General features: G+C 58.8%; 1 protein-coding gene across 21 annotated transcripts in view; it reads left to right on the top strand.

The window, feature by feature from the left end:
• Positions 1-26,073, top strand: part of BRSK2 (BR serine/threonine kinase 2) — an 82,565-nt gene that overhangs the window by 33,316 nt on the left and 23,176 nt on the right. For 15 of the 21 annotated variants that reach the window (XR_007518313.1, XR_007518315.1, XR_007518314.1 and 12 more), the window contains exons 2-5: positions 18,365-18,459; positions 21,404-21,489; positions 24,565-24,705; positions 25,607-25,723. Coding sequence is in view for 17 of the 21 variants with exons in the window: in XM_049892873.1 (XP_049748830.1) it covers positions 18,365-18,459; positions 21,404-21,489; positions 24,565-24,705; positions 25,607-25,723 (439 nt within the window). In the remaining 4 variants the exon portion in view is untranslated. Of the gene's footprint in view, positions 1-5,309; positions 5,603-13,199; positions 13,893-14,374; positions 14,413-14,576; positions 14,651-16,046; positions 16,205-18,364; positions 18,460-21,403; positions 21,490-24,564; positions 24,706-25,606; positions 25,724-26,073 lie in introns of those variants that run through there. The other 6 variants (XM_049892860.1, XM_049892863.1, XM_049892865.1 and 3 more) reach the window with 6 other exon arrangements.

Below are 26,073 nucleotides of genomic sequence, written 5' to 3'. Positions count from 1 at the left end.
GTGTGCAACAGAATGAAACCCTGCCCAATCCTGCGCCATCACCATGATCATTGTTAAGCTTAAGCTCATTGTTGCAGCCACTGTATCAGTCCCTCTCTTTGAGGGTCTTCCTCTTTTTTGCTGACCCTCTGCTTTACCAAGCGTGATGTCCTTCTCTAGGGACTGGTCCCTCCTGATAACATCTCCAAAATATGTAAGACAAAGTCTCACCATTCTTTCTTCTAAGGAGCATTCTGGCTGTACTTCTTCCAAAACAGATTTGTTTGTTCTTTGGGCAGTCCATGGTGTATTCAATATTCTTTGCCAGCATTTCAAAGGTGTGAATTCTTCTTCAGTCTTCCTTATTCCTTATTCATTGCCCAGCTTTCACCTGCATATGAAATGATTGAAAACACCATCGATTGTATCAGGTGCCCCTTAATCCTTAAGTGAGATCTTTGCTTTTTAACACTTTAAAGAGGTGGGAAACTATGGGTCTCTATGAGTCAGTTTGGTTTGGGGGTTATTTTTGCAGCAGATTTGCCCAAGGTAATGCATCGTTGGATTTCTTGGCTGCTGCTTCCATGGGTGATTGTGGCTCCAAGTAAAATCAGATCCTTGACAACTTCAGTCTTTCCTTCTTTTATCATGATATTGCATATTGGTCTAGTTGTGAGGATGTTTGCTTACTTTATGTTTATGCGTAATCCATACCTAAGGCTGTAGTTTTTGATCTTCATCAGTAAGTGCTCCAAGTCCTCTTCACTTTCAGCAAGCAAGGTTGTGTCATCTGCATAACACAGATTGTTAGTCTTCCTCCAGTCCTGAAGCCCTGTTCTTCATATAGCCCAGTTTCCGAGATTATTTGCTCAGTTTACAGATCGAATAAGTATGGTGAAAGGATACAACCCTGACGTATACCTTTCCTGACATTAAACCACACAGTATCCCCACGTTCTGTTGGAATGACTGCCTCTTGATCTATGTACGTGTTCCTCATGAGCACAATTAAGCGTTCTCTAACGTAGGTAAAGTTTTCCCCAGAAAAAGCTAGCCCTTTCCTCTGTTAGGCATTTAGGGTTGTGGCTGACTGGTTTGATCTGAAAAGGAGTTTAGCTGAGTCAGGGCTAGGTGACCACTTTAGTAAGTTTCTGCTTCAAGTATCGTAAAGGTGTGAACTCCCCAGACTTTGTTTTCTGTTTTTATTTTTCCTGTTGTGTCTTGAGTACTTGTCAGTAATGTTGTTGTTGGGTGCTGTTGAGTCACTTCTGACTCATAACGACCCCATGTGACAGAGTAGAACTGTGCCATAGGGTTTTCTTGACTGTAATCTTTATGGGAGCAGATCACCAGGTCATTCCCCCACAGAGCTGCTGGGTGGGTTTGAACTACCAGCCTTTCGGTTAGCAGCTGAGTGCTTAACCATTAAGCCACCAGGGCTCCTCCTACCACTAATAGAATCTCCATAAATAGTTGTAATAGTTGTTGAGTGAGTGGATGAGTGAATGAATGACGTCAGCTCTTGGGATCTCAGTTTCAAAAGGCTGTGTCCAAGAGTGAGCCTATTTGCCGTCAGTGGCCTAGGCAGCCCATGGGCCCTTTTGCTCCAGATGGTCCATTTGCTTTGGGACATTATTATTTCTTGGGTTATGTCCCCTGTTTCTATCCTTTCTCAGGTACTCTCATTAGTCAAATGTTGGACTGCCTGGGTTGAACATCTACATCTCTCATTTCACCTCTTCTTTCTGTCCCTTTTGCTCTGCATTATTGGACTTCCTCTTTCTCTCTTTTTTCCCTCATTCTTTCTTATTCCAGCAGTTCTTTAAAAAATAAGAGTTCTTATTTTCTCATCCTTTTTGTCAAATTTCTATTCTTGTTTTATAGATGTAGCAGCTTACCAAATCTTTTAGTAAACTGGTTCAATAAACAGTAAAAGAACTTTTTTAATACATGTTTCCTACAGGGTCAGTGCTTCTGTTTCTCTTGGACTTTCTCTTTCAGGCCAATGGCTCTTTTTATGTCTAATAACGTGTGGTTGTCTGTGTATCCAAGAAAGGAGGGCTGGGTGAGTGGTGTGGTTCTTCCCTGATAATCTGGAATGCTTCCTCCTCTAGGTCCCTCCCCTGAGTGGGACCTCAGCCTGGAGCTCAGGTGTGCATCTGTATGTGGGGGGGGGGCATGCTGATGGGCAGGGCGTGGGGCATTGTTACTACGCTTGCCATCGAATTTGCTCTGACTCATAGGACTCCCGTGTGTGTCAGAGTGGAACTGTGTTCCACAGGGTTTTCAGTGGCTGATCTTTTAGAAGTAGCCAGCAGGCCTTTCTTGTGATGCACTTGTAGGTGGACTTGAACCTGCAAACTTTTGGTAAGTCCTGTTGGACAGGAAGATTTGTTCCTGAGCATCCTTCTGCCCCCACTTTGCCGGGATAGGTCCATCTCTCAGAGCAATCTCACTCTGTGCCCACTGTTTCTCCATCTTGGCATGGAGGGAGGAGATGCACCCTCAACCAATGCCCCCAACACATATGCAACACCACCTCAGGCCTGCCCTCCACCCCCACGAGTCTTCCCCAAGAATTCTCTTAACCCCTCACCGTCTCCCCAGAGCTCCAGTACTTAAGACTCCTCCATTGCCTAGGCACCCAGGGCCTCTTGGGACCTTCCTCCTCCCTCAGACTCCCTCTCTGATTCACCATTTTCACAGGTCTTTGGAACCCAAGACCTTCCTTGAGGCTTGCCTAGTGGCAGCCTCGGGGCACCTCATGCCCAGAGGTATGTTACTGTTCTTAGCTCTGGTTTCAGAGGCTGGTATGTCCCACCCCATGCCCCCCAGCCCGGTTGCCCAGTGCTTGGTGGCCCCCCTGGCTTTCAGCACGGCCCAGGCCACGTCTTGCCCCTTCTCAGCTTTTAAACACCGGAGCCTTACCATCTCTTGAGGGAGGAGGGTCTTGTCCCCAGGAGGCCCCTGGCCCACCTTAACCCTCTGATTGGTGCTGGTGAGCGAATTCTAACTCCTGGGGAACCAGAGCCTTCAGAGCACTCCAATTGGTGAGTACCATCTAGATTAAGTGCAGAAGTGAGGGTGCCTTGTGGGAACCACAGGGGTGAATGTCTTCAGCTTTTTAGGGGGCTCAGGGCCTGAAAGAGTTCCAAGGCCCTGAAGGCAGCCTTTGGGTGCTTGGCATGGTAGGCCCCACCCTGGGCACCCAAGTCATGCCAAGGGTTAGAGGTTTGTCACCCACCCTCAACTGGACCTTTTCACACATGCAGCCCCGGGCACCAGGCAGTCCCTGGAGGAGGAGGGAGCAAGTGTAGGATGCCTTGAGGGGGTGGGCACTGGCCAGAGATGTGTGCGGGGTCCTCATTTAATCTTCACAGCAAGCAAAGGAGCCTGGGAGGCTCACCGAAGCCCAGGCAGAAGGGGCTGGAGCTGGGCTTCAGGGCCTGGGTCTTGACTCCTGCCCTCCCTGGTCCATTGCTGTGGCCGCAGAGCTGGCTCAACTCCGCCTTGGAAGGGCACTCGGGGACCAGAATGGCGCCGGAGTTATGTAAGGAGCGCTGGAATAGGGACGGCGGGAAGGAACGCGCTGGGGTGCGGTGGGAAGCGTCGCCTCTTTCCCTCCCCCCGCGGCCTCACCAGTCCCTTGGGTCCAGGGCATCTGGTGCGATGCAGGCCGGCCCCGGGGTTTCAGGTCCCCATAGGCGAAGAGCCCCACCCCCGTGTTTGGGTGCTGGGGATGGGGAGGCGCAGTCGCGTGGCAGAGGCGGCCAAGCGGCTGCAGAGCGTGTGAAATATTTCAGGGCTTAATTAATTTAATTTGAGAGGTTCCTTTTCAGAGCGTGAACAGTTTTCTCCCAAGAGACGCGAGCTCCCCTCTCCCCCTCCTCTCTGCCTGGCGCCGGTGGGCGGAGGGAGAAAGAGAGGTCTATATCAGGAGGGAGCCACACTGTCGGAGCCAGCCTTTCGGTGCCGAACCTGTGCGCCCTCCTCCTCCATCCTTGCCTCCTCCGGGGGCCCCCCCGAGCCGGGGGAAGCCCCACCCATCCAGGCTTCCTCCTCTCATCCCCTGGAGGAACGTGTGTCCGCGCGTGATGGTGGGGTGTGGGGTGTCACGTGGGTGCACCCGAGTGGAGGCGGGGAGAGAGGGATCCGGGCGCCCTCCTTCCTCAGAGGAAGAGGAATTTGGGGGCTTAAAGCCCTAGACCTAGAAGGGTGTGGGGAAAGGCCAAGAACCCCCGCGCCCACTCAGCCTCCTGAGTACTGAGGCGGCGGAAAGGAGGCGCGGGAGGGGAAAGGAGGTCGGGGCACTGGCGAGGAGGGTTGGTGGGGAACGCGGCACCAGCCAGCTAATGAGTGGAACGAGCGGCGCTTTGATAGCTGCAACTTCAAAGGGGCCGCTGTACCCCCCCCGCCCCCCCCCCCCCCGCACCGTCAGTCAAAATCCCGCCGAGTCCCTGCTGCTGGGCTGGGGCAGTGGGAGGAGTCTCCGAGCCAATTTGGCCTCGGAGGCCCCGGGTGTCTTCGAAGTGGGCCGGCTGTGCCGGGCCTGGGCGCCCCTCTGGGCCGGGACCCAGGAGCCTGGGGTGGGAGTGGGGTGCTCCCAGAGCCCGGGAATCAAATCCACGGGGCACAACTCCCCCTTCCCGAGACCGGGTCCCGTCCTCTCCTGCGAGGAACGGACGCGTGCGCGGTGCCCTTGCTGTCCCTGCAGGCAGTGCGGCAGCTCTGGGACAGGGCCCGGGTACGGAGGGGGGCGGAGGCCCCGGATAGCCCTCCTGCGCCCGAGGCCTGGGGTCCCTGCGTCTGGGCGTCCAGGCCAGTCTCCGCTCACGGAGGGGCCACTCTTGGGGCCCCAAGGGCCCGCGGGAACAGGGTAGGGCCTGCGCCGCCAGGCCCCCTTTTGTTCCCCACGGTCGATACCCAGTACGTGCCTGACCCGTTGCCCGGGCCACATTGCCTCCAGCCTAATCGCGGGTTCCCTCGACCCCAGGGAGCGCGCGGTTGGGGGAACTGACGTCAAGGGATCCGCTTCAGCTGGGCGGAGACCGGGGCTGGCAGTCGGGGGCGGCCTCAGCGCAGCTCTTGGCTCACACCAGCCCCGGGCCCAGGAGCAGCGTGGACCTTTTTCCACACCAGAGCCCTGGGCCTGGGCTGGCTCCACCTGGGCCCCGCCCCACCTGACCTGCCCTACCTGAGCCGCGCCCCCTGAGCTCCGCCTGGTTCCACTGGGATCCTGCCCTGCCCCGCCCCGCCCCGCCCTTAGGCCTGTTGTGGCACCCGCGCTTGCGCAGTGAGCCACCAGCGTCACCCCCCCCCCCCGTCCCAGCCAAGTCCCTGGGACTCTCCTTCGCCCCGGGTCTCCCCCGAAGGATGGGGGTTCCTGTGGCGCCCCCCCCACCCTGAGGGTGGACTGAGGTGCGTTTCCAGCCGCTGACGAGCCGTCCGTGCCCCCAGGACCGGACTCGGAGTGGAGGGGCGTGGGACCTCCGGCCCGACTGCCCTGCCTGCGCGGGGCGGGCGCTCAGCGTCTGGTGGCCAACACCCAGAGGCTCCTCCCGAGGCCTGTTGGTGTGCACGAGGGGCTGTGCGGAGGGGCTCGCGGTGCATGCACGCAACTCAGGTGGGAAAGACCCCTAGACCTGACGCAGGAATCTTCCCCGGAGCTAGGCTGAGGATGGAGCGGGGTGTGGCCGGGGCAGGCGCCGGGAGTGCTGACGACCAAGTCCAAGGGCGCCCTGGCTCTGAGCTTCTGGGGCCCGCTCCGCTACCCACGGGCTGTTTGGCCAGGGCGGGTCGGCACAGTCCAGGCATGGAGCGGGCTGTGGAGGGCGGGGCTTCTCCGACGGGACCCCACCCTGCTCCGCCCTGCGCCTGGAGGTCCCTCTGCGCCAGCGGCTGCGCGGTCCCTGTGGGTGATGCTGGAAGAGCCACCTCTGCGGGCCCCTGGCTCGGCCGAAAACCCCGCGGCCTCGGACGCGCCCCTCCGGACCCGCCCCTCTGCGGAAGTGGCTTCCCCCAGCCCCACCGCCCTAGGGAAAGGACACGTTCCTTTTTCGGCTTAGCTCCGCCCCTTTACCCAGCCTGGCTGAGTTCCCAGGCTTGTCGGGGAGGGGAGTAACGCAGAGCTGTGCCCTGCCCCCCGGGAAACTCACTCGCTGGCAAGATGACCCTGAGTGACCAAGCCTTGCTGTGCCTCAGTTTCCCCTTCTGAGGGAGTGGGGCTGTCCCGAATATTTAGGCTTAAGTGGAAGGTGCCTGGGGGAATGTAGCTCTGGCTAGACAGTGGCCTTGCTGGGTCTGGTGGCTACGTCCACTTACCACCGGCCAGATCCCACCTTCCCCAGGCCTGGGCCCTCACAGCCCCACCCCTCCTTTCTCTAGACAGAGCTGTGGCTGCTGAGGGCTGGCACTGGGGAAAGGCACCAGGTGTGCCCACCAATCTCATCCTTGATGTGGGGGCGGATGGTTTGGGAGGTTCCGGTGTACACACATAGAGGAGCAGAGGGTTGGAGACCTCCGTGCAGGCCCTGCCCAGCCTGAGCAGCTGACTTAAGCACAAAACTGGGCTGGGCTGGGGCAGGGGGCTCGAGTTACAGGGAACCACCTGAAAATACGTGCTTGGATTAAGTAATTGTAGAATGAACAGAAAGTCCCTTTTGAACCATAGAGGACGTGTGTGATTAAAGGAAACTTGAAGCAAATACCTGTGTGAGCTGGAGAGGCCCCAGGGGGGCCCCGTGGGATCTGCAGCTTTTCACTATGTCTCCTGCCCATGGACTTAAGCTCGAGGCACGTGCAGTGAGAGCTAGTTCTGAGGCAGGGGGACAGAAAGCTTTTAGTGGAGGCCCCCTGACCCTGCCCTGGACAGATGAGTCTGTCCAGGTGTGGGGGGTGGGAATGGGGAGATCCAGGCAGGGCTGAAGTGTACAGTAACCTTTAAGACTGCTTTGTCCTTGAGGGGTGGTCTCCAGTGGAGGGACTGTGTGTCAGGGGAGGAGATGGGTCAGCGTGGTGTGCAGGGGCCAGGGGAGGAGATGGGGCGGCGTGGTGTATGGGGGCCAGGGGAGGAGATGAGTCGGCGTGGTGTGCGGGGGTCAGGGGAGGAGATGGGTCGGCGTGGTGTGCCTGGGTCAGGGAGAGGAGACCCCTTTGTGGGCCGAGAACTTTTCCAGTGTTTGGAAGGAGAATGATATAGACCCCAAGGAGCCTGAGGTTGCAGTGCACCCTTGAAGGAACAAGGGCAGCCACGTGTCTCCTGCATACCCCATGGCATCAACTGTCCCCTCTCACCTCCACCCCTCCACCCTGTCCTGGGAGGCATTAGCCCTGGGGAGCCAGGTGGGCCCTTGCATTCCACCATGGACTTTCTCCCTGGCACATGAGCTGGTGAACAGGCTGGGGTGTTAGGACAGACCAGGGAAGAGGTTCTGGCCCTGGGCCCCCAGGTAGGCTTCCTGGAACCAGCTGGGCATGAGTTGGGGCACGGAGAGGCATCCTATGGGCCCACCACCTCTGGCTGCCTGCCTCCGACATGCCTGCCTTACAGATCTTCCCACCCAGGACAGGCTTTACATGGCCTCCTGCCTTCCCTGTGGGCTGCCGCTGCCCCCAGTGTCCTCCCCTTTAGTTCTGCCTTTAGCAGCGGGACCCCTGCCTTGAGCCAGCCATCCTCTCTCACCCACCCCCTCCTGTCTGGAGATGGGCTGAGGGCCCAACGCCTGGCACGAGAGTCCTGCCTTGGGCATGGGGGTTGTGTGCCAGGACAATGACCAGAGGCAGTGACCTGTGAGGTGTCCCGAGCTTGCCCCTCAGAGGAGAGCCTGTCGAGGCTCTTGGCCCGTGATGTCTCAGGGCAGCCGGCCTTAGGGGCTCTGAGCATGGTCCTGCAAGGACAGTGTTGGCTTTTCTGCCAGGGTGGCGGGGGGGAAGGGAGGTCCTTAGCCCCTTCTTACCCGAGGCCCCATCTACAACATTGATGCTGCTCCACGCTCCCCACCCTCTGATCTTCTTCCCCATCACCTGCCGTGGGCAGCCGAGCTTGGAGGATGCAGGTGGGGTTCAGGGAGGCAAATGGGGCTCATCAGCGTGGCGCCCCCACCCACCCTCCTCCAAGGGCGACCTTCGCAGTAGGGTCTGCTCGGTTCCATCCACCCCTCCCGCAAGTGCAGCCCCCAGAAGGAGGCACAGTGAGGTCTAGGAAAACAGGGCAAACGTCCGCTGGGGGAAGCTGGGAACTGGGCCAGGTGAGGTTGGTTTGGGCCTGGTGGTGTGGTGATGGAGAGGGGGCAGGGGAGGGACCTCCAGTGCTCCAGAAATATCTGCGCCAACTCTGATCTCTACTGAGGAGTTATGGGGAGGTGGGGGCACTGCCCCCCTACTGTGTTCTGGGGCAGGATGGTTCTCCCCACAGCTCGAGGGGTCCAGGGGCAGGGGTGAGGGTGGGGCTTCAGCCCCAAAGGAGGCACTGTTGTCAGGTTGTCTGTGTGACCAGGTCCCCCGCGTGCTCTGCACAGCCCAGGTGTTCTGCAGGCAGCAGGGTGGTGCTGGGGGCCTGGGGCAGGTGAGCGTGAGCACACAGACAGAAGAGTTCCCCCCATGGAACCTATTTCCTGTTTTCTAAAGACCTAGGTAAGGAGTCCTGGTAGCACAGCAGTTAAGAAGTCTGCTGCTAACTGAAAGGTTGGCAGTTCCAACCCACCCATCAGCTCCTTGGAGGAAGACCTGGCCACGAAACCCTATGGGGGCAGTTCTACTCTGTCACATGGGGTCTCTGTGAGATGAAAACTGACTCAATGGTACCCAACAACAAGGGCCTGGGGTTCGGGGCACCCTTAGAGGACCAGGCCTCGCTGCCACCCCACTGACTATTTCAGCACCGAGGACAGCTCCAGACATTCTCAGGCAACCCCTGAGCTGCTGTGTTTTTTTTCTGGCTGCCTGGAGGCCTCCGCGCCACCCCCCTCCCCAGCTGGGGAGATGCTGCGTCTCAGAGACTCCAGGGAGCCAGGTCCTCCCCCCAGACTCTGTGTTCCTCAGCTGCCCACAAGAGTCTTCATGATTCAGTCCCCTGGTTGTCCCTTGGGGGCAGATGAGTGTGACTTCCATTGTTTTCTTTCCCTGTCTCCCATCTCTGAATTTTCACCTCTCCTAGGGGAGGGGGCAGAAGCAAGGGTTGGGAGGGTCCCCAAAGGGACCCTGGGCTGGTCACCATGGGCAGTAGGCAGGGCCGGCTGCGAAGTGTGGAGAGGCTGTGTGTCTCTGCAATGGCCCTTTTGACACCTCCAAAACCAGAAAGCCAACCAGCTGCTGTGAAGTCCATCCTGACCCCTGGCAACCTCATGAGTGTCAGGATAGAATGCTGCCCGCTCTTCCTCCACCGCTGGCCTTGCCTGGGGTGAGGTGGGCTATTCAGAAGGAGCTCAGAGCCCACCAGCCAAGGGCGGAGTGGGGTACTCAGGTGAGATGTTGCACAGCCACCTGGTGGTACAGAGCTTCAAGGGGGCCTAGGCCTCGAGGGAGGGGGTGGGCGCTCTGGGGCAGCACTTGGCTGTGATGAAGAGGACCAGCCTGGTGGGTAGATCTGCCCAGAGCTGCACCAGTGCCCCAGGTGCTGAGCTGCCTGCTCACGGCAAGTGGTAGAGGGAGCACCCAGGACTGCAGAGGGTCAGGGCTGGGGACAGCTGAGCACCGGGTCACCGGGAGGTGGTGCTGGCACTCGGCCATCTCCATCCCTACCACTCACACCTGAGTTCCCTGACCTGGAAAGGGCCCGGAGCACCCCTGAGCCTGAGGGAGGGCAGAGGCTAGGGAGAGAGCAAGGTCTCGAAGCCACTCTGTGAGAAGCACCACTGAGGCATGTGGCCGTGTCTAGTCAAACATCCCATCTTATCTTGGTAGGGAAGGGTCTCCGGGCACCTACCCACCCCCATACACCACCTGCCCCACAAGTGACCCCACCTCCCCCCACAAGCCCCCACCCATCCCCACCTGCCCCCATAACCCCCACCTGCCCCACAAACCCCTGACCCTACAGACCCCTTGGGACCCCCTGCAGGTCTGAGAATGTCAGGGTCTGCCTTGAACCCAGACTTTTACACCTGCTCTCTCCACTGTTCCCTCAAAGCCCCTGGGACCTTTCAGTTAGGGCGTCGTGAACCAAAGCCTGAGCCCCACCTGCCTCCAGGAAGCGCCCAGCCCCTGGCAGCCTCCTGCCCAGCTCTCCAGCTGCCTCAAGGCCCCAGAACCCCTCACGCTGTGGGAAGGACCATCCTGGCCTAGGCCTCCAGCCCGGGTGGGGAGGACGGCCCATCCTCCTGGGGCCTGGGTAGAGGGTGTGCTCTCAGATCCCCGGAGGCCAGCTGAATGGATCACTGCTGGCCAGGCTCGGGAGCTGTATTTGCTGGGAAGAGGGGAGAAACCACTGGGAGGTGGGCAGCTGTGTTCTTGCATGAGCCCCTGGGGGCAGCCCTGTGGGACCCAGTGCCCGACCTTATGCCTGCGCCAACCCTGGGATGCCCCTGGACTGTGTTGCCAGCAGCCATTCCCCCTCTGTGCCCCTGCCGTGTTCTGGGTGGCCCGGCTCCACTCCCCTCTTGCAGAAGGCGGTGCCAACCCTGGAGCTGGCAGAGCCCAAGGCTCCCTGCCTGCTGCCCCAGGCCCTGCCTAGTGGAATCCCCCCGTACAATTATCCATGACAAGATATACTTTGCTTGCCTTGATGGGAGCCTGTGTTTGCTGTAAAGACAATAATTAGAGATAAAAGTCACAATTGGAAAATAAACCTCTGCTGAGTTGGAGGGCTGGGTAATTAAGGGCCATTGTGAGCTTCCCAGCAGAAACCACAGCCCCCCAGGCCGCTGTCCAAGTCATGGGGCAGGAATGGTCGAACACTTGTCGGGCCTCACAGGACCGTGGGATGCTTCACCGAGGAGGGACACCTCCGTGCTAGGCCTTGAGGGGTGTGTAGGAGTCTGTGGGGCATAGTAATGAGGAGAGGACTTTCCGAGAGCAGGGAGGGTGTGCCCAGAACTCAGGACACTGCCCAGGGCAGACCCCTGCCACCTCCTATGCAGCCTCGCCTAAGCCACCGTCAGACATGTTTGTGGGCCATGGCCAGGAGGTGCCCGGTGGCCACTGCCTCTCCCCCGGTGGCCACTGCGTCCCCCGTCTGTTCATCCTTCGAGAAGCTGACTGCCCCGGCAGCCCTGAGGATGTGCGTGGGCTGTCAGTGGTACAGCAGGCCTGGACCCTGACACAGGGTCCCCCACCCCCAAGGAGCCTCATTCAGGGAACACATGGGCCTTGTCCAGTGTACCCCACTCTGTGAGGGCCCCGTGTCCTTCCAGCCTCACGAGGACAAATCACTGACTACTGAGCTCCTTTGTAAAGTGGGGGTGACCGCAGTCCCTCCTAGAGCAGCAGCATGCATAGTGGGATAGTCAGCTCTCAGCCGACAGGGCCGTCACTGTCGTCATCACCATCACTATCCGCACGGGCGGTGGCCGTGCTTCCAGAACGTTGTCAGAACGCTGCTGTGCCCACTGTGGTCTTCAGACCTGCTTTCTTTCCTTCCTTCTGGAACCAGGACCCCGTACCCCACCTGCGTCTTTTGGTGCCTGTCTTCTAAGGCCCCTTTTCTTTACCTGTTTTCTTTCACAACAAATGTCTGCAACGTCTATAGCGAGAGAGGTTTGTAAAGGGATTTGACAGCATCTTCTCTGCACCTTTCTGTGTGGATGTGCCCATGTGTGTTTGTGGTTGTGCGTGTGGGGGTGTGAGTGGATGCACACATTTGTGTGGGGTGTAGGTGTGTGCTCACTGGGTGTGTGTGTGGTTGTAGATGTGGGGATGTCTGGGATATGCATGCATGCGTGTGTGTGGTGTGTGTACCGGGCGTGTGTGTGGTGTGTGTGGCAGTGGATGTGTGCGTGCACAAATGTGGGGTGTGTATGTTGGGGTATGTATGATCTATATATGTGCACGAACAAATCTGTCTTAGAAGAAGTGCAACCAGAATGCTCCTTAGAGGCCAGGATGGCAACGCTGCGTCTTACATACTTTGGACATGTTGTCAGGAGGGATCAGTCCTTGGAGAAAGACCCCAGGCTTGGTGAAGTAGAGGGTCAGCGGAAAAGAGGAAGACCCTCAACAAGATGGATTGACACAGTGGCTGCAACAATGGGCTCAAACATAGCAACGATTGCGTGGATGGCACTGGACCGGACACTCATTTTGTTCTGTTGTGCATAGGGTCACTATGAGCCAGGACTGACTTGACAACATAACTGTGCACACACAGGTGTGCGTGGGTGTGTCAGTGTGTGCTCATGGGTATGGGAAAATGTGTATATTTTTGTGCAAGGTTGTGTGCGCACGCGTGTGTTGTGGGTGTGGGTGTATATGTGTTTGTGGTGGGTCTGTGTGTGCATGCTGGGTGTGTGTGTGCAGGTGTGGAGCCTCTGCGTAGGTATACACGTGTGTACATGTTGGTGTGTTTTACCCTTCTAGAGTGGCTGCGGGCTCTGTAGCCACTGTTCCCCGCTGCCGTCCGGCAGGCACACTCCTTCCTGGGCCTGCGTTCAGGTCGCCCAGTTGTTGAACTGTCTGCATGGACCCTTTGCCATAATTACTTGTCGAGCCTCCTGTTTGGGGACACTCAGGCTATTCCCTGCATCACACTGAAATGATCAACCATGCAGCATGGGGCTGCAGGTCATGTGCGCCTGTCCCCCAGCTGCACAGCCCAGGTCCCCAAGGGCATTGACCCAACACCCCATGTCCTGTCACCAGCCTGCCTGTGGCTGCAGCCTGGGGACAGTGGCAGCGCTTGTTCTTTGAGAGCCTCGCTCTGGGCGGTGGTCTGGGGGTCGTGAATGTCCTTCCTTTGTGACCTGTTCCATGCTCTTGGCATTCGTCTTTTTGGCCCCTGTGGAATGTCATGAACTTGTCCCCCTTCAGGGGAGGAACCTTTCATCACTTCCCACAGCTGTTCCCCGGATTTCTCACTCGCCGTTCAGCCTTGTTTTGGGGGCTCTTTGCTGGATGGAGGTTTTGCTTCTAAATTGGTCTTGCCCTTCTCCATCTCTGGACCCAGCGTCCTGCTGGGCAGGTACCTCCTGACCTGGGGTATACTGAGCCCCTGTGCCTGGGGGGGACGGGGTGGCAGCTGGCTAGCCAAAGTCCAGGCAGTGGGGAACCCTGAACAGGATACCCTCAAGGGGGTGTCAGGAGCAGGGAGGGTGCCAGCCTCCCTCCTGGAGTTAGGGGGAGAGTTGCTGGCTCACGGCCCTTCCTGCACCCTCAATTATAGATGACAGCACTGTCTGTCTCCCTCTCTGTCTTCCCTCTCTGACCTGGATCACAGGGCTCCCGCGCGGGATCAAAGGCAGCCAGCGAGGGGTGGCCCTTCCCGGGCAGGAGCAGCTGGGAGTGTGGCTGGCATGGTGCACCCTGCTGAGACCTGGGCCCCATCTGTCCTTGCTGTCAGCACAGGGAGCTGCATAGAGACACCCCCCTCTTCCTGGGGTCCTCTGCTTCACCTCTCCTGCCTCAAGAAGGCACAGCTTTGTCCCCCGGGGTCCCAGGCCTCAGGACAGCCTTCCTGTGCCCAAGCCTTGCGTCCAACCCCTGAGCTACAGCAGAGCTGCTGTGTCTGCCCCGCTAGCAGAGCTTGAACCCCAAGTTGGTCTCTACCCACGTGCAGCTTCCTGGTGGGTGCTCATCCTCTCCCAGGGCCTGTGTGGGGCTGGTCCCAGTAGACTACCAAGACCCTTCTAGGCACACCACTGTCGGACCCCTTCAGCAGGAGTGAGTCCACAGTCCAAGGGAAATCAAATTTGGCCACTGGGTCTTTATGATGGCCCCTCTGAGAAGGTGGTCAGGGCTAGCCTCGAGAAGACTGGCCACAGCAGGTGGGTGAGGGCCTCGGGACCTTGCAGGCAGCAGGGTCAGGAGGGTGGCCGATGGAGTGGGGGGCGTGGAGGTCCAGACAGGGACGCTTGGGTCAGGATGTCATGCAGAGGCAGGCTGGCGGGAGGGTAAAGCTGTCCGTCCCCGGAACGCTGTGGGTCATCTGGGCACTGTGCCCAGATTCATAGCAATCCCATTTGACAGAGTAGAACTGCCCCATAGGGTGTCCTAGGCTGTAATCTTTACAGGAAGGAGCCCTGGTGGCACAGTGGTTAAGCGCTCAGCTGCTCACCAAAAGCTTGATGGTTTGGACCCACCAGCCGCTCTGCTGGAGAAAGGTGTGGCATCCTGCTTCCATAAAGATTTACAGCCTTGGAAACCTTATGGGGCAGTTCACCTCTGTTCTGCAGGGGAGCTATGAGTCGGAGTCGACTGGACGGCAATGGGGTTTTTTGTTTTTTGTTTTTGTTTTTAATTTTTACAGGAGCAGATCATCAGGTCTTTCTCTGGTCGAGCCGCCAGGTAGGTTGGAACCATCGACCTTTTGGTTGGCAGCCCAGCGCGTCATCATTGTTCCGCCAGGGCTCCTTCACATAGCCAATGAGTATCTGAAAGGATGTTCAGTGTCATGAGTAAGGAAATGCCAGCTGGTTTAGCAGCGGGGCCCGGGCCACAGCTGATGAGGGGCAGAATCCTGCGGCTGACAGGACCCTGAGCAGAAGTGTTCATGGCTTCGGTCAATAGGCACATCAGCCACGCTGTGAGTGACCACCGTACTGGCTAGATCTGGGTTGTGCTGCCTTGTCCTGGGGCACCCTGAGCTGCTATAATGGGACACGGGACACCAAGATGGAGTGGTTCACAAAAAACAGAAGGGAAGCAGGCGACCCAGAATCCCAGAATCGCGATGGAGCGAGCACTCCTGCAGATGACTGCTGCTCCGTCCTGCTGCTCTGTTCTTCGGCTGCCAGCTGCTGGGGGGTGGGCCGGGGCAGGTGGGGTGGTGTTCTGGTTCCTGACGGCAGGGGGCAGGGCCAGGATAGGTGGGGGTGGGGTTCCAACTCCTGAGGGCAAGGAGCGAGGGGCAAGTGGGGGCTGGGTCTGATTCCTGGAGGCAGAGGCAGGGGACCCGACTGAGGCCCATTTCTCTCCTTGGAGCTCGCTGTTCAGAGCGCGTTTGGCAGCCCCACAGTGTGCGTGTCCCTCCCCATCATTGTGAGCCTCCATTCATGATTGGGGTGTCTGCTGGACCCAGCAATGACCCAGCTCCAGGCTGTAGGAGGTAACTGTCCCCCACCTGGGGGTTCCTGGAACCCCCATGGAGGTCGCCCATCAGACAGCAGACACGTGTCGTCTTGAACGCTGGCTTTGGTGTTTAAGAGGATGTTGGGGTAACCCGGGTCCCTGCCACACTCGGCAGGTTTACAACACATTCTGTGCATGTGGTGCGCATATGAGAGCTTAGGGAGAGGAGCAAGCGGCAGCCACCCAGGTGGTCACCCAGGGTGTGAGTTCCCCATGGCTGCTGGAACAAAGCACCACAAAGCCGGTGGTTTACAAGGACAGAACTTGATTCTTTCACGGTTCTGGAGGCTGAGAGTCCAAATCAGGGTGCCGGCCATGTCATTTCCTTCTGGAGTCTCTGAGAATCTGTTCTCCGCCTCCCTTCCAGCTTCTGGTGGCCGCCAGCAAACCTTGGCGTTCCTTGGCTTGTAGACACATACCTCCCATCTCTGCCGCCATCTTCCCTCTGTCTGTGTCTCTGTGTCTGTTTTCTTATAAGAACACCTGTCATTGAATTAGGGCCCACCCTACCCTGGTAAGACCTTATCCTAACCAATTACATCTGCAAAGACCCTGTTTCCAAACAAGCTTACGTTCTGAGGAGATCTGTTGGCATAGTGGTTAAGCGCTCGGCTGTTGACCAAAAAGGTTGGTGGTTCAAACCAGCTGCTGTATGGGAGAAGCTGTGGGAGTCTGCTTCTGTACAGATTACAGCCTTGGAAACCCTAGGGGGCAGTTCTACTCTGTCCTGTAGGGTTGCTGAGAATTGGAGTCAACTCAATGAAGTGGGCTTGGTTTCTGATTTTATCCACCCCGCAACCTTCAGGCTCCTTTTGCAGCACTGCTTGCTGCAGCTTTGGTGTTGGTGTTTACGAGGCACAGGCGTTATCACACACCCACCCTCTGAGCCAGCCCTTGTGTCCTCCAGGAGGTCAGAGGCTCTAGCCATCCACACACGGACCATCAGCACTGCCATGGTGGATATGAAGTGGGGAGGAGAGTGACGGGTCATGGAACAGCCCATAAAGTTGTGAGTGCAGCTGTGACCTGCCGTGCCTGGCGTGGCAGTGCAGGTGTGTGCACCTGTTTGTGGAAGAGCGGGGACAGGACTGGGGGGCACTGGTGACCCTGCACCACGATGGGGGGTGTTGCTGTTGGGACCACGGTGTTCTGAAAACAGAAATGGCTCTTGCGGGAGTTTGAGTGAAACCTTCTGTATCTATTAAAATCCAGCAAACTTGTTGCTCAGTCTCTGGGGTGCAGCGCTTAAGACGATCATTCCACCCACGTGCCTGGACACGGGGAGATTGAATTGCGTGGCCTGTCATCTGCATTTTGCCAGGCGCTGCCCCAAAATGTCAGAGGGGACCCCCACCACTGTGAAATCCAACCCCCAGCAAACTCCCAAATGCCCCGCCGGGAAGAAGGATGGCAAGCAAGTCTTGGAGAAGTCTGGTGTGGGGGCTCGGGTGGGAAGTGAGGCAGTCCAGCTCCAGGGCAGCTGCTGGCCCGAGTGGGTGACCGTCCTTGAGGGAAGGGCTCATGGATGCGAGGGTGAGCCCAGGTGCCAAGGTGGCGGCGACCAGCGCGGTGGATCTTTAAGGAGTTTGGCCGCAACCCTGTGTCTTGGTTATCTAGTGCTGCTATAATGGAAATACCACAAGTGGAGGGCTTTAACAAACAGAAACTTATTTTCGCACAGTTTAGGAGGCTAGAAGTCCATATTCAGGGTGCTGGCTCTAGAGAAAGGCTTTCTCTCTATATCGGCTCTGGAGAAGGTCCTTGTTCCTTGTCTCCTTGGAGATTTCCATGTGGCTTGGCATCTCTCTTCCCTCATCTCTGCTTGCTGGCTTGCTTGTTTAATCTCTCTTATATCTCAAAAGAGATGGGCTCAAGACACACCCTACACTAATCCTATCTCATTAGCATAACAAAGACAACCGATTCCCAAACGGGATTATAACCGCAGGCATAGAAGCTAGGATTTACAACACATATTTTGGGGGAACACACCTCAACCCATAACACCCTAGGAGGTGGAGGCTGTGGGGCTGGCCAGGCAGTGGCCGTGGGGTTGCCCTGGTGTCCTGGGGAGCCATGTGTGCACGTGTGTGTGTGCATGTGTGTGTGTGCATGTATATGTGCATGTCTGTGCACATGTGTGAATGCACGTGTGTGTGTGTGTACACGTGTGTGCACGCATATTTGTGAATGCACTGTGTGTGCCTGTGAATTCACATGTGTGCATGTGTGTATGCGTGTGTGTTCATGCATGTGCGTACATAGGTGTGATGCACTGTGTGCATATGTGTGAATGCATGTGCGTGCCTGTGTGTGAATGCATGTGTGCCTGTGTGTGAGTTCACATGTGTGTGCATGTTTGTGCATGCATGTGTTCGTGTCTGTGTACATATGCATGAATGCACCTGTGTGTGCATGTGTGAGTGCATATGTGTGTGCGTGCATGTGTTCGTGTGTGCGTGCATGTGTGAATGCACGTGTGTGCGTGCATGTGTATACATGTGTGTGCATTCGTGCATGTGTATACAGGGAGCCTCTGTCCTGGTCTGCATGGCTGGGGGGAGGAGGGTGGGTAGGAGAGGCCTAGCAAGTTGGGGCTGCTGGGTGGGCAGAGAGTTGCATCCTGGCCCCAAAGACACCCTGGCTCCCAAGCTGCAGACCTAGCGGAGGGCTCGAGTGCCCGAGAGACCACTGTGGGTGTCAAGGGCCACGTAGGCCTGGGACCCACGCCAGGAGGGCAAGAGCCCACCAGAGGCCCGAAGGGGCCAAAGGGGAGGTTTGTGGGAGGAAGAATGCTGCTGGGGTGGAGGCAGTTTAGAGTGACGCACAGCCACCCAGCTGCTCCGGGCAGTGACGGGGGAGGCAGACAGTGGCTGTGGGCAAGCGGCAGGCTTGGGCAGGCGGGCACGGAGGGGCATGGGGAAGGGGGTGCTGACGGGAGTAGCACCCAGGGAGGGGGAGTTGGAGCTGGACCCTTCCCTAGGGTTCTGAGCGAGGGGCCAGACCGGGAGCAGGTGGGGTCCCAGGGCTGTGGGGAAGGAGGTCGCGGTTGCCCCAAGTCAGGAGAGCTCTATGCAGCTAGGGGGCTGCCTGAGGGTGGGGGGCTGCATCCTGGGGGCGGTGTCGGGTGCCCCATGGGGTCTGAGCCACCACCCTCTCTCCTCTGCAGGCCTTGTGAAGCTGGGGATTCACTGTGTCACGTGCCAAAAGGTCGCCATCAAAATTGTCAACCGGGAGAAGCTCAGCGAGTCTGTGCTGATGAAGGTGAGAGGGAGACCTGGCCAGGCTTGAGGACAGCACTGGTGGGGGTAGGGCCAGGGCTCAGGGGTAGGGCCTGGGGGTTTGTTAAGTGTTCCGCAAGTGGTTCTGCCCCTTTCTGCTGGACACCGATAGGGCTGCTTCCTGGGCTTTGCCCACTGCCCCTCCTCTGCTGGTGACCCCGCCAGGCCTCTGGTCAGCTGCAGCCAGGTCCCCCTATTTTCCTGTGGATATGAGCCAGGCACACCCTGGCATGGGGGTACAGGCCCACGAGGTGGGTGGCAGGAAGCCTGTGGCCCAGTGTTGGTGCTGCTTGGACCTACTGGGCAAGCTGGCTGGGCCTCAATTTCCCTAACCAAAGTCTGGAGGAGCGCCTTGCCTCTGAGGGTAGAAAAGAGGAAATGAAAAGACTGAAGGACTCCACTCAGCCTCCTCCCCCCTCCCTGATATCTCTCTCCTTCCTACTATTTTTGCCTCCCTCCTCTTCCCTCCCGCTAGAGGGCAGACTTGGCATCGAGGAGGCCCAGCCTGTCCCAACTCCTCCGCTGGGGCCTGAACTCATGTGATGGGCAGACCACAGATGGGATGGGGACTCCTGGAGTCTGCCCAGACTCCATAGGGAGGGACCTTTAGGGCTTCTGGGGTTCCCAGTCGGCAGCCCTGCTCCCCTCACCCTGGCACCTGGGCTTGGGGTCAACTGAGACCTCTACAGCCTGGGAAGCCCCCCTGCCCCGTCTCCTCCAGGGGCAAGGAGGCCGGAAGCTGGCCTGACCTAACCTGGCCCTCACTGCCTCCCTGCTGGCAGAGTGGAGGCTCTCCTGAGCCCCCTGCCCTTGGGGACAGTGCATCCCTGATTGTTCTCTCTCCCAGGCAAAACTGGGGAACCAGCTGGCTGCAGAGACTAGTGGGGGAGGGGGCTGTTGCTCTGTCTAAGGTGGGAATGATGTCCTCTGACTGCTGGGGACAGGGATAGACTTGGGTGTGCCAAAGATGGGAAGCTAGGCACCCGAGGGGAGACAGGCAGTTTTAAGAGGAGGTGACAGTAACTTGGATGGGGTGGGGGCTGTGTAGGTGTGAGGGGCAGGTGGGTTCCAACTTGGCCTTGAAGCTGAGGTTGTGGTGCGAGAAGGGGGGGTCAGGGACAGTGCCTGGCTGGGGGGACAAAGGGAGGGTCTGCCAGGGGGTGGGGGACAGGGACTCAGTGTTCAGTGGGGGTGCTTCAGGTTCAAGATGCTACGAGGGACCCAAATGGGGAGACAGGAGCTTGATGGGGGGCGGGGGGAGGTAGATACGATGGGAGTGCCCTGCGAAGGCCTAGAGGCATGAGGGGCTGCAGCCAAGACCCACGGTGTCCCTGTGTCCCTGTGTCCCCGCTAGGCTCCACCATGACTCACGGGGACTCCTGGGCCTGGCCCCTCTGCAGCGACTGGCAGGGCCACTGACCCAGTGATTAGATTGGGGGCTAGGGGCATGGTGGAGTCCTCTGACTGCTGGGCACAGGGATAGACTTGGGTCTATCAGCTCCCACAGTGGCCTGTTGAGAAGTAGGACAGTCATTTGGGTCTGAGTGTCCTTGGTCCAGGGTGCTCCCAGAGGCTGGGGAAGGGCAAGGAGGCTGTGCTTGGGGCCACTTCTGCCCCCCGAAAGGTCCTGGGACATGCTCTACCCTCCCCCCTCAGGAGCAATGCCAGCTGGAGGGCTGTGGATTTTGGGGGGGCACACACTGAAGGGTCTGCCCGTGCCCTCACACCCTACAGCACACTCGCACACGTGCATATGGGGCCCCACATGGGCATATGCCCTCACACGTGTACACACGCACAGACACGGGCACACATATGTACACATACATGCATGTACACGTACATGAGCACACACATATATGGGCACACATAGGTACACATACACGGGCCCACACAGGCATACACACATACACAGGGACACACATATGCACACACATACGGGCAACCCACACCACACCAGCACACTGCATGCCTGCAGCTCTGCCTGAGGCTTGGCCTCGCCCACAGCTGCTCTGAGCCAGCCCCTTGGTCACCAGGCCAGGCCAGGCCAGGCCCCTGCCCTCCCTGGCTCTTGTACAAAGCGGCACTGTCCAGCATGGCCTCCTTGGCTGTCCTGCTTTATGGAGGGAGAATGCACCCCATGTCAGTTGGCAGAGGAGCTGCCCTGCCCTCTGGCGGGAAGCCCTTGGAGACCACCTCCCCAAATCTCTGGGCACAGGCGCTGAAGCCAAGACTCAGATGTGAGGGGCAGCTCAGGGTGGCTCAGGCCCAGGGTCTGGGGACGGGACAGGCCACCTGGCTAGCACCAGGCTTTCCTCATTTCCGGGCAGGTTAGTGTGGTGAGGGGCTGTGGCTTCAGGGGCTGCCCAGACCCCACCTGTGGATGGCCTGCCAGCTGGGCATGGAGCCCTCACCCAGGCCTCACCACTCTCTCGGTGGTAGAGGAAGGCTGCAGGCAGGCGTAGCCCTGGGGCCCTGGGGCCCTCCTCAACCTCAGCCCCTGCAGGGTTGCACTGCATCTCTGTCTCCTCCACCAAGTGAAGGCCCTGTGAGGGCAGGACGAATGGCCCATGTCCCTCTCTGTTCCCTCACACCCCACACCCACATGAAAGTGCCCCACCTGTGGCCCTGGCAGCCATGCCCCTACACCCACACCCCTCCTGCTGCACCCCTGCACCTGTACCCTGGCTGCCACATCCCTGCACCCGCACCCTGTTGGCCATGATCCTGTACCCACACCCTGGCTGCCACGCCCCTGCACAGCACCCTGTTAGCCACGACCCTGCGCCCACACCCTGGCTGCCACGCCCCTGCACCCGTGCACTGGGCCCCTGCACCTGCGTCCTAGCCGCCACACCCCTGCATCCCTGCCCTGTGCCGTGACACCTGTGTCGGGCTGCAGCCCTGAAGCTCTGCTCTCTCTGCAGGTGGAGCGGGAGATAGCCATCCTGAAGCTCATAGAGCACCCACACGTCCTAAAGCTGCACGACGTTTATGAAAATAAAAAATATTTGTAGGTATTGCTGGGTTTGGAGAGCTGGGGTGGCCGGAGGTGGGGCTGCTCAGATTGCTGGGTTTGGAGAGCTGGGTGGCCAGAGGTGGGGCTGCTCTGACGGGGGAGAGGGGCTGGGGCAGGCAGGCACTGGGTCAGGGACTGCAGCCCCCACTGGCAGGACCTGGGTCTTGGAGCACCCACTGCTGGGGGCAGGGCTGGTGAGTGGTATCCATGGAGGGCCGGGGCAGGGGTGGAGGGACTCAGCAAAGGGGACGGAGTCTGATGGGTGAGCACCAGTCTGCACCGGTCCCTGCTTCTTCACCAGACCCCTGGCCTGCTCTATTGAAGCCTTGCAGAGCCACCAAGGCTGGGAGCTCCCTCCCACCACTACTGGGTTGAGAGGCAGGGGCCACCTGGGCACACCTGGCCCCAGAGAGCCTTCTGGCCCTCCCCCCACTCTCCCCAGGGCTCGTACTGGAGGTCCTACAGACCTTCCCACACTTCCACTGAGCCTGTGCGCCCTCTGCCCTGTCTGTTCCTCTACCCTCTGGCTTGGGGTCCCTCACCCCTGTCTGAAGTCCTGCACACCTGCTGGTCCCACCTGGGGACACCCCTGCTTCTTGGCTTTCGCCCTGGGCTACTGAGCCAGCAGAGGCCAGTGGGACATATTGCCTGCCCCCTTCCTGGCAGGACTAGGGGTTCAGCAGGCATGGTTGAAACCCCAGCTCCACCCCCTGCTCCCTGTGTGTTTCCAGGCAAGTCACCTGATCCAGTGGCCTTGGTACTCACTCTTCTGGGAGTGGGGTGGCAGTGGGGGAGTGGGATCACAGAGCAGGAATGCACCCCAGCTCTGCCAGGACTGTGTGTGTGGCCTCAGCAAGGCCCTTGTGCCCTCTGTGTGTGTATGTGGGGGTGGGGGGGTGGGGAGGAGCGGATTCAGGGGTGACTGAGTGAGTGAGGAAAGGCACACAGAGTGCTGCCCTGGGAGGCCCTCCTGGTCCCCGACTCCAACTCCTGTCGCTCAGCAGGAAGCTTGGCCAAGGGTGGCATTCTTGATTTCTTCAGTGCCAGAGTTCTTGGGCCCTAGGGTCTTCTGTAGCTTGTGTCCTGAGCCCTTGAGTCTGTGAGTCCTTGAGTCCTGGGTCCTAGAGTTTTTGGGTCCTAGGATCCTTTGATCCTTAGGTCCTAAAATCATGGAGTCCTTGGGTCCTTGGGCCCTAGAATCCTTTGTTCCTTGGGTCTTTGACTCCTTGAGTCCATGGGTCCTTGAGTCCTTGGACCCTAGGGCCCTTTGTTCCTTGAATCCTGGGGTCCTTGAGTTCTTGGGTCCTAGGGTCATTTGTTATTTGTGTTCTTGAGTCCCTGGGTCTTAGGGGCTTTAGGTTCTTGAGTCCTGGGTCTTAGGGTTCTTGGGTCCTGAGCCCTGGGTTCTAGAATCCTTTGTTCCTTGGGTCCTTGGACCCTAGAGTCCTTTGTTTCCTGGGTCCTTGAATCCTTGGGCCCTAGGGTTCTTTGTTTCTTGGGTCCTGGGATCCTTGAGCTCTTGGGCCTTGGGGTCCTTTGTTGTGTCCTTGAGTCCTTGGGTCTTAGGGTCCTTGAGGCCTTTAGTCTGTGGATCCTTGAGTTCTTGGGTCCTGGGCCTTAAAGCTTTGTTTCTTGGGTCCTAAAGTCCTTTGTTCTTTGGGTCCTTAGACACAAGGCTGAGCTGCCTGCCTTGCTCGGTATCAGTGGCCAACACCAATAAGGTGCCTGCTGTGCCACGCAGGATAATATTACCTCAGTGGGGATGAGGATGCATGCTAGCCTTGTCTTACAAACCAGGAAATGGGCAGGAGCATTAGGACTAGTAAAGGGCTGCGCAGCTGGTTGGCACTGAGCAGGGCAGATGCTCAGCCTGGGCTGCCTCTCAGAGACACCCCAGGGGAACCTGGCCCCCTCTCCCCTGCTGTTCCAGCTACACACAGCAGGGCTTTGCTCTCACCCTCTCCCCTCCCTGGATCCCTGGCAGACCTGCTCAAGTGTCACCTCCCAGGCCATTCTTGGCCCCCACCTCCTGAGCCCCCTGTCTTGAGCTGCTGGTTGGGGCTCCCTGAGGGCTGAGGGTGTGTCTGATTCAGCCGGTACCCAAGAGCACAGCCTGGGCTGGTGTGTTAGTCGCCCAGTGCTGCTATAACAGAAATACCACAAGTGGATGGCTTTAACAAAGAGAAGTTTATTTTCTCACAGTAAAGTAGGCTACAAGTCCAAATTCAGGGTGTCCGCTCCAGGGAAAGGGTTTCTCTGTCGGTTGTGGAGGAAAGTCCTTGTCCTCAATCTTCCCCTGGTAGAGGAGCTTCTCAGGCACAGGGACTCCATGTCCAAAGGACGCGCTGTACTCCTGGTGCATCTTTCTGGGTGGTATGAGGTCCCCGCTCTCTACTTGCTTCCCTTTCCTTTTATCTCTTGAGAGTTAAAAGGTGGTGCGGGCCACACCCCAGGGAAACTCCCTTTACCTTGGATCAGGGAGGTGAGCTGGGTAAGGGTGGGGTTACAATCGCACCCTCATCCTCTTAACATAAAATTACAGTTGCAAAATGAAGGAAAACCATTCAGTATTGGGAATCATGGCCTAACCAAGTTGACACATATTTTGGGGGGTATACAATTCAATCCATGACAGCTGGCTAGGGAGGGGCTTGTAGGGCAGAGACAGGAGGTGGGCCAGTGACCTCACTTCTCCATCAGCAATGACAGGGCCTGGCACTTTCATCTTTTCGTCTTTGGACTGGCTGTTCCTTGCTCCCAGGCCCCGGGCACTCATAGGACTCCTCTGCCGCTGCCCTGCCCCATCCTCCCAGGACAAGTCCCAGGGACAGGAGGGTGCCAGGATGGGTGGGGTTAGGACACCTCACAGGCTGTGACAATGTGGAGGTGGGGCAATGGCTCTTTGTACTGGAGGCTGGTGGGTGCTGGGACGTGGTGACATGAGGTGTTGGGGTGGGGGATGGGGTAGTGGCCGTAGCCTCTGGCTGGCACTGTGCTGGCTGGTGGGACGACCTTGAGAAGCTGCGTACCCCGTGTGCACCAGCCTGATGTGCCTGCTGTCTGTCACAGATACCTGGTGCTAGAACACGTGTCTGGTGGGGAGCTCTTCGACTACCTTGTGAAAAAGGGGAGGCTGACCCCCAAAGAGGCCCGCAAGTTCTTTCGGCAAATCATCTCAGCGCTAGACTTCTGCCACAGTCACTCCATATGGTGCGTGCCCCCAGGTGCTCCCATCCCCTCTTGCCCCCTTACCTGCTAGGTGTTCCTTGTCCCCCACAGATGCCCCATCCCCTGATGGCCCCCAGGTGCCCGTCCTCCTAGGTGCCCACTATTTGTGAGATGCCCAGTGCCCCCTTCCAGGTACCCCCCATCCTCCCAAAGTGCCCCCTCCCTTCTCCAGTGTCCCCCCAGCCTTCCCGGGTGCTGTCTTCCCCCCAGGTGTGCCACCTGTCCTCCCCCCCCCCACCCTGACCCTGTCCTCCAGCCTGCTTGGAGCAGTGCCCCTCCCCCCGACCCCTCTCCAGGTGCAGGAGCCCCCTCTCAGCTTTTACAGGAGGCCAGGCCAAGGAACCCACTCCCGAGTGTCTGGGGGCCTCAGCTGTCTTTTGGGGCAAGTCAGGTGTTCTGTGAGGCCCTGGGCCACAGCAGGGCAGGCGGGGGAGGCGGGCGGGGGGAGCGCAGAGAAGCCCTGCGTTTCAGGCTGAGGAGGGCAGGGTGCAGGCCCACCAGGCCGGGGAGAGAGCCGGAGCCACTGGGGAGGGCGCGGGAATGCAGGGCGAGCCAGGAGGCAGGAAAGCTCCTGCACCCGTTTCATCCCCAAAAGACCGAAAGTAGAGCCGGTCCACGCCGGCAGGCCACTTCTGATTGGCTGGCTGTGACATCATCAGGCTGGGCTGCTATTGGCCACTTCTTTGTGTATATGGAGTTGGGGGAAGGGGAGGCAAGCTCTCGCAATGGTGCGGGGAGGGAAGGGGGTCGCCCTGGGGCTGTTAGAGTCAGGCTTTGAGCCCAGGGCCCTTGGGGCAAGGGGCATCTCCGAGGCCCCGGGGCTGCGGAGGGAGAGGCCGACACGCCCACCCGTGACGCAGCTTCAACCCGCCTTCCTCCCCAGCCACAGGGACCTGAAACCAGAAAACCTTCTCCTGGACGAGAAGAACAACATCCGCATCGCCGACTTCGGCATGGCGTCGCTGCAGGTTGGCGACAGCCTGCTGGAGACCAGCTGCGGGTGCGTGGGTGCGCCCGCTCTCTGCCCGGGGCCAGCCGGCTGACCGCTGAGAACCTGCGGAGTCTGCCCGCGTGGATGGGCAGCCACCCGTGGCCTCCCCCTCCTGGCCGCTGCCGGTGCTGCACCCCGGGTCCAGCCGGGGAGGAGGAGGTGGACGTACGGTCCAGTGCTGCTGCTCCCGCGGATCGCCCGTCAAGGCCAGGGCTGCGGGGCTCGAAGCTCCCAGCCCAGCCCTGGGGATGCCTCTACGAGACGGGCGGGAGGTGTCCAAAGCCAGATTGAGAAAGCTGCTAGTGGCTTTTGCAGCCAGGGAGACCCTGGGGCCTTTACTGCCCGCCCAGTCATGGGGC

Source organism: Elephas maximus, chromosome 7 (genome assembly GCF_024166365.1).
Source record: "Elephas maximus indicus isolate mEleMax1 chromosome 7, mEleMax1 primary haplotype, whole genome shotgun sequence".
NCBI classification, from domain to species: domain Eukaryota; kingdom Metazoa; phylum Chordata; class Mammalia; order Proboscidea; family Elephantidae; genus Elephas; species Elephas maximus.
This window is presented reverse-complemented; position numbering and strand designations above follow the sequence as displayed.